The 12,767-nt window shown below is 48.0% G+C and overlaps 1 protein-coding gene across 1 annotated transcript in view; it reads right to left on the bottom strand.

Moving 5' to 3' along the window:
- Window positions 1–2,781: 2,781 nt before the first annotated feature.
- VNN2 (vanin 2) overlaps window positions 2,782–12,767 on the bottom strand; it is a 61,760-nt gene continuing 51,774 nt past the window's right edge. Inside the window, exons 5-8 of the mRNA XM_038741689.1 lie at window positions 12,457–12,745; window positions 11,737–12,110; window positions 5,626–5,796; window positions 2,782–3,607 (exon numbers count right to left, since the gene is read on the bottom strand). Coding sequence (XP_038597617.1) covers window positions 3,413–3,607; window positions 5,626–5,796; window positions 11,737–12,110; window positions 12,457–12,745 — 1,029 coding nt within the window. The 3' untranslated portion in view covers window positions 2,782–3,412. The remainder of the gene's footprint in view (window positions 3,608–5,625; window positions 5,797–11,736; window positions 12,111–12,456; window positions 12,746–12,767) is intronic.

The raw sequence follows: 12,767 nt of genomic DNA, 5'->3' as shown, positions 1-12,767 counted from the left end.
TGCTTTAGCCTCAAGTCCCCAGGGTGTCCCTCCGTGAGCTGTGATGCTTTCAGGATGAAGCAAGTAGTTAGGGGACAAGGGTGAGAATTCATGGGATAGGGAGGAGGAGGTGGTAAGAGAATACTCCTCACACTGACTCATTGGAGTGCTGCCCACTGTCATATTCTAATGTTAGAATGTGTTCCTGGGTTCTAATGATAATGATGGCTTTTATTAAGCGCTTACTATGTGCAAAGCACTGTTCTAAGCGCTGGGGAGGTTACAAGGTGATCAGGTTGTCCCACGGGGGGCTCACAGTCTTAATACCCATTTTCCAGATGAGGTAACTGAGGCCCAGAGAAGTTAAGTGACTTGTCCAAAGTCACACAGCTAAGTGGCGGAGCCAGGATTTGAACCCATGACCTCTGACTCCAGAGCCCGTACTCTTTCCACTGAGCCACTTGTCTGCTGCGTAGCCTTGGAGAAATCACTTCACTTCTCCACGCTTCAGTTTCCTCATCTGTAAAATGAGGATTAAGACTGAGAGTCCCATGTTGGACAGGGACTGTGTCCAACCCGATTTGCTTGCTTCCACCCCAGTAATTAGTTCAGTGCCTGGCACATAATAAGTACTTAATAAATGCCACAATTATTATTATTTATTTTTGTTTGGGGGGAATTAGGTGGACAAGAGAGAGCTACCCCCAACTGCCTGGTTACAGGAGGTCAGGGCAGCATCCAATTTCCCTTTCCATCTCAACATGGCAGAGGGCAACCCAGCTCCTCCTCCCCTTGCAAATTCTTCAAATAAAAGACCCCCCAGTCCTGGTTGCTGCCTGCACATGTGGGCATGTCTAAGACCTCTCACAGTTCCCTCCTGTGTCCATCACCACGCTGGCTGGAAAAGCCTTGGCTGTGTTGATGTCCTTTTGACTATGTTACATATGACATAATTGTATCACAATGTTTATAATGTCATCTGCATCATGCATCATATTAGAGGCCTTGAAAAACAAACTACCCCTGGGTCCATGGGGCTGTTGGTCTGGCCCTGATTAGTTGAGAAAAGCGAGAAGCAGCATAGCCTATTGACAAGAACTCGGGCTTGGGAGTCAGAGGTCGTGGGTTCTAGTCCCAGCTTCTCCACTTGTCAGCTGTGTGACTTTGGGCAAGTCACTTCACTTCTCTGTGCCTCAGTTACCTCAGCTGTAAAATGGGAATTAAGACTGTGAGCCCCACGTTGGACAACCTGATAACCTTGTATCCCCCCAGCACTTACAACAGTGCTTGGCACATAAACACTTGTAAGTGCTTAACAAATAACATCATTATTATAAAAGGTAAAGGTTAGGGAAGTTAGGTGGGCTATCCCTCTCCATGAGGGATGGCTAACCAGAAGGGCAAACTCATTTGGTTTCTCCAAGTGTCTTATTGCCACTGCTGGAAACTGAATCATGGGTTGGATGGGCGGTTGATCTAATCCAGTAAAGACATTTCTTATGCTCTTATACCTTCCTTTACAATTGATATTCTTAAGACTGTCATAGACCCCATTGTCTCCAACAGAACTAGACTCTGTTATACTGTTATATTGTATACTCCCAAGTGATTAGTACATTGATGTGCACACAGTAAGCACTCAATAAATTCGATTGACCGACCAAACTCACTTGGCTAAAGGCTGTTTCCATGGTCCACGACCAGCTGCCCAAAGTTGGCCCTAAATCTGAAAGCAGCATGACACATGGCCTAGTGGATAGAACGTGGGCCTGGAAGTTAGAAGGTCATGGGTTCTAATCCCAGCTCTGCCACTTTCCTCTGTGTGACCTTGGGTGTGTCACTTATTGAATGAATTCTCTGTGCCTCAGTTACCTCATTTAAAATGGGGGTTGAGACTGGCAGCCCCATGTGGGATAGGGACTGCGTCCAATCCGAATTGCTTGTATCCACCCCAGTGCTTAGTACAGTGCTTGGCACAGAGTAAGTACTTAACAAATACCACAGTTAATTAAATCTCACTTACTGTCACAGTCACCACAATGCACGCTCCTCCCATCACTGTGGCCCCATTGTCTTTTTCCCGACAACTTCCATTTACTCCCTACTTTCACCAGCATCTCCTCCCATTCGTGTCATTACCTCCCTGTCACCATCTTCTCACCACTCCGCTTTTGTGGCTCCTCTCCTAGGCCATTGGCATTCTGTGAGAATGAAACAGGCAATTGTGAGGTCTGAAGAAGCCAAGCCTCCTCTCAGACTGCTTTGTTAACATATAAAGCTGCCAGCAAAGCAGAGGAGGAGCTGAAGCAGAAAAGTCAAAAGGGAAGAGGGAAGGTGAAGAGATTTAGAGCAGTTTATAGGAATAGGAGGAGGTAACAGAGAGGCAGGAATGACTCCAGCCCAGAAGAGACCAAGAGGGCATGGTTGTAGCAACCCGTCTCATGTGACATGGAGTAGAGTAATTTCAGGGAGATAAGACAGGTCAAGAGAAGCAGCATGGTCTAGTGGAAAGACAATGAGCTCAGGAGTCAAAACTTCAGTTCTGATCCCGATTCTGCCACTTACCCGCTGTGTGACCTTGATCAAGTCACTTAACTTCTCTGTGCCTCCGTTCCCTCATCTGTAAAATGGGGATTAAGATTGTGAGCCCCACGTGAGGTATGGACTATGTCCAACCTCATTAGCTTGCATCTACCCCAGTGCTTAGTACAAGGCTGGCACATAGTAAACACTTAACAAAGCCCATTTAAACAAAAAAGGGAGACAACGAAGAGGAAGTCGGGAAAAAGTTGAAGAGCAGGGTAAAATTAATTCAAGGGTTTATTGGACTGAAGCCTAAGGACCCAGGCTAAAGTGGCCAGGGCCCCCAACACCCCAGCCTCAGGAGCTGTCATTGTCACTAAACCCACCACCCTTATCAAAAATCACCTGGTTGGAGCTTGTTTTTCCCAGTCACTTTCCCTTCCCTTTCCTGCAGCTGTTGTTGTTGTTGGGGATGATTCTGGCATGTGATTGATGCAGAGCAGCCCGTGTTTGGGGGTGGAGGATATGGCATGGGATGCCACACAGTTCAGTCCAGGGAGACGGGGGCAAACATGACAGTGGAGCTCAGGTGAATATACCATAGAGTCCTTTTACCCCTTCAAAGTCCTTGGTTTCTATTCTCAGGCTTTGCCCAAGATACACAGGGTTGCTTTGAAGAGAATGAGCACAGTTGAAATCGAAACTGATTTTTTTTATAAATTTCCCCACTTCCTTTCCTTGTACAATCACATGAAATGGATTACATTAGTTAGTTCCTGAAATAGAATGAGTTGATTTCTGATCCTAGTAAAATAGCTAGGTATTACTTAGATTGCTAGACTGCTTAGTCAGTGCCCATTTTGGGATTGCCAAGTAACAATATTAAGAGGAAGAAATGCTGCAAAGTCAATCACAGGATGTTGACAGGTATTGAGTTCATTATTATCGTTACTAGCGACAGTCCTGGGAGATAAATTAGAGCAGTGTTGATGAGTCCGTTTGAAGTATGTGATTCATCCTTCTCATATCGCCTCCCAAACAGCGTCGCCGTCAAAATGGGTTTAGAGATGCCATTATGGTTTACCAAACGTCCATCTCTTAACACCTGATGGAAGGAAAGAAAAGCAGGTGGTGCCATTAGTGCACTTGTAAGTTACAACAATATCTTATCACTGCAATATGGCAGGGAAACCTAAGTGTTCGGGAAGGATAACCATACTGACCCCAGAAATGACAGAAATAATAATAATAATAATAATAGCATTTGTTAAGTGCTTACTATGTGCAAAGCACTGTTCTAAGCCCTGGGGGGGATACAAGGTGATCAAGTTGTCCCACGTGGGGCTCACAGTCTTCATCCCCATTTTACAGATGAGGGAACTGAGGCCTAGAGAAGCTAAGTGACTTGCCCAAGGTCACACAGCAGACAAGTGGCAGAGCCGGGATTTGAACCCATGACCTCTGACTCCAAAGCCCAGGCTCTTTCCACTGACCCATGCTGCTTCTCTAGCCACGCTGCTTCTCTATGAAATGCCATCCAGGAGACAAAACCAAGATATTGATTGCATGCCCAGTGCTAAACATTTTAACCTTGCTACCTTGCCAAATTACAGATCAAGGAGGGATAAAAAGTTCCCATCAGTGACATTAAAAAAAAATCTATCTCCCGGTAACTATTAATGATGGTCATGCGCTGTGGGAGGAGCTGTAGGGCCATGACCGCCAATCAATCTGGTATTAAGTCTGCCCAGGGTGGGGTCCCCAACCCTGCTCTACAATTCCCTGATCTCCAAGGGAACCCCACCAAGCTACCCCTGTCATCCTGAGACATGGCTACAGTGCCTGAAGAGCCAACCAGGCCTGGCCCCAAAGGGCAATGTCTAATAATAATAATAACAATGATGGTATTTGTTAAGTGCTTACTAAATGCCAAGCACTGTTCTAAGTACTGGGATAGATACAAGGTAGTCAGGTTGTCCCATGTGGGGCTCACAGTCTTAATCCCCATTTTCCAGATGAGGAAACTGAGGCCCAGAGAAGTTACATGACTTGCCCAAAGTCACACAGCTGACAAGTGGCGGAGCTGGGATTAGAACCCACGACCTCTGCCTCCCGAGCCCATACTATTTCCACTAAGCCACGTCTACTACGGCACCGTCAGCCTCAGGGATGCCTCATGGGGCCTCCACAACTCTCACTCACCTCCATTTTGCCAATTTCCCAGAACCAAAACGCTTCGGGATGTCCGCAGCCCCGAAACCCTACTGCCGCTCTAGGCCTGAACCCACCCGCCGGGACGCCTGCCGGTCTGTCCAGAGGCTCAGGCCCCATTCCGGTCCCCTCATCCTGTACTAGCTGGTCAATGCCTTCCCACCCTGGGCTCTCCCAATCCCCAACCTGCAGGGTGCCAGAATCAGGAGTGGGGAGAGGAGTTGTGGATGGGTTCTGAAACCACACCCTGACCCCATTCACACTGCTCAGCCCATGAGCACTCTCCAAGCGCTTAGTACAGTGCTCTGCACACAGTGAGCGCTCAGTAAATACGATTGAATGAATGAATGAATAAATGAACAGCTATCAAGAATGAACTAGGCAGATCGCTGCCATATGACACACCTGACTTCCTCTTGCAAGAACCAACATGTCTCAATCTCCTCTACAGAAATGCCACAGATGGATGTGGTTGTGTTAAATCACTTCAGCCCATCTGGGCAACCCTGACCCAGTTCGTCAAAATCTTAGAGCAGTAAGCAGGACAGCCTCTTTCCAGTCACCGCATCTTAACCGGCAATGTTTGATGTAGAAATAGCATCTAATGTGTAATCATCTGATAGGACATTTAACAGAAACTTTATGGTGTGGAAAACCTAAAAACGTGGGTTCACCTAAGCAACTGAGCTGCTCAGCCCTCGGCTCCACAGCACTTATGTACATCCCTGTAAATTATTTATTCATATTAACATGTCTCCCCCTCTAGACCGTAAGCTACTTGTGAACAGGGAACTTGTCTACCAACTCTGTTTTACTGTATTTTCCTAGGTGCTCTGCATACAGTAAGATCTTGATAAATAACACCGATTAACTTCCAGTCCCACTGAGTGCATTAACAGGAAAATCTCTTACCTGGAACTCTCCGGGGGCGAGCTGGATCTCGCTCAGCAATACCTCCGGGAAGACATACTGAGTCCCAAATGTGCCGCTAAGGGAGTACATTTCAAACCTGGTCAGGGCAGTTTCTACAGGTCTCCCACATGTTTTCAAGTTGGTGGTGTTACACTTCAACAGGGTGCAGACCTAGGTGAACAAAGCAGGAAGTTAAAAGGCAACTGCCGGGAAGATCTGCTCTTTTGGGAAAACTGGGTCTGATTTCTCCAAAAAGAGGCCAAGAGTTTTCTGTCATCCCTCAGTAGTAATGGAATTTGGATTCTGTTCCGTATAGCCAACTGTTAGACTGGGGGAGGTGAACAGACACTCAGTTCTCCTGTAGCATGTATTTTCCCTGCAAGCTGTGGTTTGGACATTGTCAGGGAACCAGGGAATGTTCATCCAACAATGCAAGCCAGTTTGGAACCGCAGCACTACGTTCTGGGATGAAATGATGTATTGGGAAGAAGCGTGGCTCAGTGGAAAGAGCACGGGCTTTTGAGTCCGGGGTCAAAGGTTCAAATTCTGGCTCTGCCAATTGTCAGCTGTGTGACTTTGGGTAAGTCACTTCACTTCTCTGTGCCTCAGTTCCCTCATCTGCAAAATGGGGATTAAGACTGTGAGCCCCCCATGGGACAACCTGATCTCCTTGTAACCTCTCCAGTGCTTAGAAAAGTGCTTTCCACATAGTAAGCACTTAATAAATGCCATCATTATTATTATTACTATGTCGTGGTGAACACAGGGTGTACTAGTACTATCTTAATGTGGGGTTTTATAAGAATGCAGCCCTGTGTTATCAGAGAACTAGATGTAGTTGGGCAATTGCTCCCACGTGATTGCTCTTGAGGTATATCTAGGAAAAATCTAGTTGGCTTTAACCTAGGCCAGGGCTATTTTCCAAGGTGCTAAATGAGAAGACCTGATTAACTTGTATCTACCTCAGCGCTTAGAACAGTGCTTGGCACATACAAGTACCACCATATTGCAATTACAAACTCATTTGGGTTAAGAGGCTCATATTTTGTAAGTTGAGGTGGATTTAGGACAAAAAATTACTTTAAAAATATATACATAAATAGCATCTGTGAGTTTCTCAACCTTCCCTCCATGCTTCTCTGACTCTTTAAGGTTACACTGTTTTAGGATTCCATGACGACACTTTACACCTCTTAGTGTTCATTAATGACAGTATCACCCGATTGACATGCTACTGTCATGCTACTGTTGTCGGATCATCATCATCATCATCAATCGTATTTATTGAGCGCTTACTGTGTGCAGAGCACTGTACTAAGCGCTTGGGAAGTACAAGTTGGTAACATATAGAGACAGTCCCTACCCAGCAGTGGGCTCACAGTCTAAAAGATGAATTCACTCTTCTGAGGCTGAGCACTGAATAGAGAAAGGGAAAGGTAAAAAGGTGACATCGATCTGCCCCTTCACCTTTTATTTCCTTTCTTTCTACCTTCCTCCAGCTCCTAGATTGTACCACTTTAATAAGGGTGGAAAAAGAAAAAGGGACAGGACAATGGGTTTCAGGAGACTGAAGGAACCAGATGAGGTGAGGAAAAAGTAATTCATTGGCGCCCATATTGCTGCATTAGTGGATATTCTTGCTAAAAACCTAAATAACCAAGAGAGAACCCATTAGAATGTCTAATTCCAGGGAGAATTAAGAAAAATGGGGCTGAATTTGTTTGACCTCCTGTAAATCCAAGGAGAAGAATAAGATCACTTCATATGGAATACATTTTTATAATATTTGTTAAGTACTTCCTGTGTGCAAGGCACTATACTAATTGCTGGGGTAAATACAAGCTAATCAAGTTGGACACAGTCCATGTCCCACATGGGGATCACAATGTTAATCCCCATTTTACGGATGAGGTAACTAAGGCACAGAGAACTTAAAGTACTGGCACAAGGTTGCAAAGCAGACAAGTGGCAAAACAAGGATTGGAACCCAGGTACTTCCCGGGCCCATCCCCTATTATTCATTCATTCATTCAATCATATTTATTGAGTGCTTACTGTGTGTACAGCACTGTACTAAGCACTTGAGAAGTACAAGTTGGCAACATATAGAGACGGTCCCTACCCAACAGTGGGCTCACAGTCTAGAAGGGAGAGACAGACAACAAGACAAAACATATTAACAAAATAAAATAAATAGAATAAATATGTACAAATAAAATAAATAGGGTAATAAATATGTACATACATATATACAGGTGGTGTGGGGAGGGGAAGGAGGTAAGGTGGGGGGATGGGGAGGGGGTGGAGGGGGAAAGGAAGGAGGGGGCTCAGTCTGGGAAGGCCTCCTGGAGGAGGTGAGCTCTCAGTAGGGCCTTGAAGGGAGGAAGAGAGCTACCTTGGCGGATGTGCGGAGGGAGGGCATTCCAGGCCGGGGGATGACGTGGTCCAGGCGAGAACGAGGCACGGCGAGGAGATTAGTGGCAGAGGAGCAGAGGGTGCAGGCTGGGCTGTAGAAGGAGAGAAGGGAGGTGAGGTAGGAGGAGATGAGGTGATAGAGAGTCTTGAAGCTGAGGATGAGAAGTTTTTGCCTGATGCATATGTTGATTGTTAGCCACTGGAGATTTTTGAGAAAGGGAGTAACATGCCCAGAGTATTACAATCTGGGCAGCAGTGTGAAGTATGGATTGAAGTGGGGAGAGACAGGAGGATGGGAGATCAGAGAGGAGGCTGATGCAGTAATCCAGGCGGGATAGAATGAGAGCTTGAACAAGCAGGATAGCGGAAGGAGGAGGGAAGGAGGTAAGGTGGGGGGATGGAGAGGATGGAGAGGAAAGAGCAGATCTTGGCAATGTTGCGGAGGTGAGACCGGCAGGTTTTGGTGACGGATTGGATGTGAGGGGTGAACAAGAGAGCAGAGTCGAGGATGACACCAAGGTTGCAGGCTTGTGAGACGGGAAGGATGGTAGTGCCGTCAACAGTGATGGGAAAGTCAGGGAGAGGGCAGGGTTTGGGAGGGAAGACAGAGAGTTCAGTTTTGGACATGTTGAGTTTTAGGTGGCGGGCAGACAACCAGATGGAGATGTCCTGAAGGCAGGAGGAGGTGTGAACCTGGAGGGAGGGAGAGAGAGCAGGGACAGAGATATAGATTTGGGTGTCATCAGCATAGAGATGATAGTTGAAGCCATGGGAGCGAATGAGTTCACCAAGGGAGTGAGTGTAGATAGAGAACGGAAGGAGACCAAGAACTGATCCTTGAGGAATCCCTACAATAAGGGGATGGGAGGGGGAGGAGGAGCCTGCAAAAGAGACTGAGAATGAATGACCGGAGAGATAAGAGGAGAACCAGGAGAGGACAGAGTCTGTGAAGCCAAGGTTGGATAGCGTGTTGAGGAGAAGGGGGTGGACCACAGTGTCGAATGCAGCTGAGAGGTTGAGGAGGACTAGGATAGAGTATGGGCCATTGGATTTGGCAAGCAGGAGGTCATTGGTGACCTTTGAGAGGGCAGTTTCTGTGGAATGTAGGGGACGGAAGCCAGATTGGAGGGGATCGAGGAGAGAGTTGGTGTTGAGGAATTTGAGGCAGCGCATGTAGATGACACATTCAAGGAGTTTGGAAAGGAATGGTAGGAGGGAGATAGGGCAATAACTAGAAGGGGAGGTGGGGTCAAGAGAGGGTTTTTTTAAGATGGGAGAGACGTGGGCATGTTTGAAGGCAAAGGGGAAGGAACCAGTGGAAAGTGAGCAGTTGAAGATGGAAGTTAAGGAGGGGAGAAGGGACGGAGCGAGAGATTTCATAAGATGAGAGGGAATGGGGTCAGAAGCACAGGTGGCCGAATAGCACTTGAGAGGAGGGAGGAGATCTCCTCTGAAGATACTGCTGGGAAGGATGGGAGAGTAGCAGAGAGCATTGAGAGCAGGGGGGTTGGAGAAGGTGGGGGAGTGACGTTTGGGAGCTCAGACCTGATGGATTTAATTTTATTAATGAAGTAGGAGGTCAGATCGTAGGGGGTGAGGGAAGGAGGAGGGGGAGGAACCGGGGGCCTGAGGAGGGAGTTGAATGTACAGAAGAGCCGACGGGGATGATGGGCATGGGTGTCAATAAGAGAGGAGAAATAGTTTTGTCTGGCAGAGGAGAGGGCAGAGTTAAGACAGGAAAGGATAAACTTGAAGTGAATGAGGTTGTAATGGTGTTTAGACTTTTGCCAGCAGCATTCAGCAGCTCAAGCATAAGAGCGAAGGAGGCGGACAGTGGCAGTGATCCAGGGCTGTGTGTTAGTGGTACGAGAGCGGCAAAGGGAAAGGGGAGCAAGCGAGTCTAGCTGAATAGAGAAGGTAGAGTTGAGAGCAGTAATCTGATCATCAAGATTGGGTAGAGAGGAAAGGGAGGTGAGGTGGGGTGTGAGGCACTCAGGAAGATGGATGGGGTCAAGAGAGTGGAGATCTCTGTGAGGGAGTAATACGGATTTACAGGGGAAAGGAGTGTGAGTGAGGAGGCAGGTGAGAAGATTATGATCAGAGAGAGGGATTTCAGAGTTGGTGAGGGTGGAGACAGTGCAGCGGAAGGAGATGATGAGGTCGAGGGTGTGACCAAGTTGGTGAGTGAGCGAGGTGGGGCGGAGCAAGAGGTTGGCAGTGTCAAGGAGAGATAGAAGGAAGGCGGCAGAGGAGTCACCAGGGATATCCACGTGGATGTTGAAGTCTCTGAGGATTAGAGTGGGCATGGAAAAGGAGAGAAGGAAGGTGAGGAAGGGGTCAAAATCGCTAAAGAAGTTGGAGGTGGGGCCGGGGTGGGTGGCGGTAGATGACGGCTACAAGAATCTGGAGGGGGTGGTAGAGGTGGGCTTCAAAGGAAGGGAAGGAAAGCGAAGGAGGAGGAGGGATAGTGCAAAAGCGACAGTGGGGGGCGAGAAGCAAACCGACACTTCCTCCTTTTCCGGTGAGTCTGGGGGAGTGGGAGAAGAAGAGGCCTCCACTGGAGAGGGCAGCAGAAGAGACCGTGTCGTCCGGAGACAGCTATGTTTCAGTTAGGGCGAGGAGGAGTAGAGAGCTGGAAAGAAATAGGTCCAGGATGAAAGGGAGCTTACTTATAACGGAGCAGGGGTTCCAGAGGCCACACTTGGCAGCAGTTGTTGAGGGAGGGGAGGGAGGGGGAAGGGTGTGAGGAGTGGGGAGGGTTTGGATTGGGGTGAGTTGGCGGGGGCCTGGGTGGGGAGAGTGGGAAGAGGGGTGGTGATGGGAAAGGAGAACTGGGATGGGGTGGGGGAGGGGAGGAAGGGAGGGAGAGGGCTGGGAGGGAGGAGTGGAGGATTGGCCCTGATACAGAGGGATCCTGGGTAGGGGGTGAGGGGGAGCGGTGGTGGTGGGGGAGAGGGAGGGAAAAGGCTGGGTGGGAGAGGGGAAGGGAAAGGTGAGGAATGGGAATGGCAGTTGGGAGCAAGGGAATTGATAGTTCATGGTGAGGTCAGCAGGGCAAATGACAGCACAGCGGGAGTTTAACAATTGAAATGCAGAAGCGATAAAACAGTAACAATGATATAAGTAGGCGATGGGATCACAGAGGGTAGTTAATGATTAACATGCTATGGCAATAATAAAATAGACAGACAATGATGTCACAGAGAGCAGATACAAACTATTATGTGCTGGAGTAGGGTGGACCTGTTAAGGAGGGTCAGGGAGCAGAGATACCTGGGGAGAGGAGTGAACAGTAGCATGGGAGGGCTGAATAGGTGCAAATCCACTAGGCCATACTGTTTTTCACATGAAAAGTCAGAGATAAAGCTAGGGAATAGAGATGTAGGTCTTAAAGCTCACAAAGAGCTTCTCCCTAGCTACAATACTGGTTTGGCCCTGGTGTAATTTGTAGAAGGAAACTAATCAGGGCATGAACCGAAACCTTACTACCCCTTCCATGAAGATAAATTCACAATTTCTGGTCTTAACCAAGCACGATGATTATAGACAAGTTCTAGTAGTGAATGGATGACTGGAGGAAGAAAATACCTGGTTAATTTTCTCCCATGGGCTAAAGGATGACATGAAAGGAAAGTTTACTCTTGGAAAACCACCACCAATCAACATCTCCCAGCAGAGGAAGGGGAATTACTGTACCTCCCAATAGTATTTTCTTCTACTACCATGAAGTCCATCAAAAGCCCCCAGGACATAGACTTCATCGTTTCGCTTCTCTGCCATCCTGTAGCTTAAATGGCAGCAGATATCTTTCTGACAAACAGAAACATTTCCAGCTTGTCCGGTGAGCTCAGCAAAGGTGAACTTGTCCCGGGAGACATTCCCAGGGAAAGCCGGCTTCTCTGGTAAGAAAGGTTTGATGCTTGTGGCATATGTGCTCCAATTCACGGCCACTGGGTAGGTGGGGGAGAGGCTGGGGTGGGAGTCCAGTTTTGAAATGAGGAGTTTTCCAGTCTCTGTTTTCATGTTGTAATGATAGACCTTGGGAGACTCCGGGGCGTAGATACCACTGCCTGCCAAAGATAAACAGGAGGAAGAGTTCAACCTGGGGAAAATGGAGGACTAATAGACTACATGTCTCTGGGTTTCATATGCCAATTCCACCCCTCGTCTCTCATTGAGCCCCCGGCTCCAACTCCCACTCTTTCAATATTGCCAGATATTTAATCGCCCCAGGGTTCAGCCATTTTTACCCACACGTACCCTGGAGAACAAGATGGGAGGGCGGGCGGGGTAGGCCTGATGGGAAAACGGAGGCCCAGGCAATGGGGACAGAGAAGGAAAGGGCCGTGGTCCCAGCAGCATTAGGCTTGCAAGATCCCATCTTCCCAACCTCCCAGGCCGTCCGCGGGATGTTACCCGTCATCCGCTGGGTGGTATTGTGTGTGTTGGCCACGAGAAGATTCACCCCCATTCCCATCGCCCAAGCCGAGTGGAACTCGATAGCGGTCAGAAATGGCAGGGCATTCATCCACGCGGTCGGAAACAGGACGGTGTCCACGTGCAGGTCTCTCACAACGGAAACAGCAGGGTCATGGAAGAGGATGTCAAAGCAGGTGAAAACACCCAATTTCCCAAAGGGCGTGTTGAAAGCGACCAGCTCTGGTCTCGGAGGGACATCAAACTGAGATTCACCAAACAGGTTGTACTGGGAGAGACCGAGAATAAAA

Source organism: Tachyglossus aculeatus, chromosome 2 (genome assembly GCF_015852505.1).
Source record: "Tachyglossus aculeatus isolate mTacAcu1 chromosome 2, mTacAcu1.pri, whole genome shotgun sequence".
In the NCBI taxonomy this organism is placed as follows: Eukaryota; Metazoa; Chordata; class Mammalia; order Monotremata; family Tachyglossidae; genus Tachyglossus; species Tachyglossus aculeatus.
The sequence above is the reverse complement of the archived record's forward strand: the minus strand, read 5'-3'. Positions and strand labels throughout refer to the sequence as shown.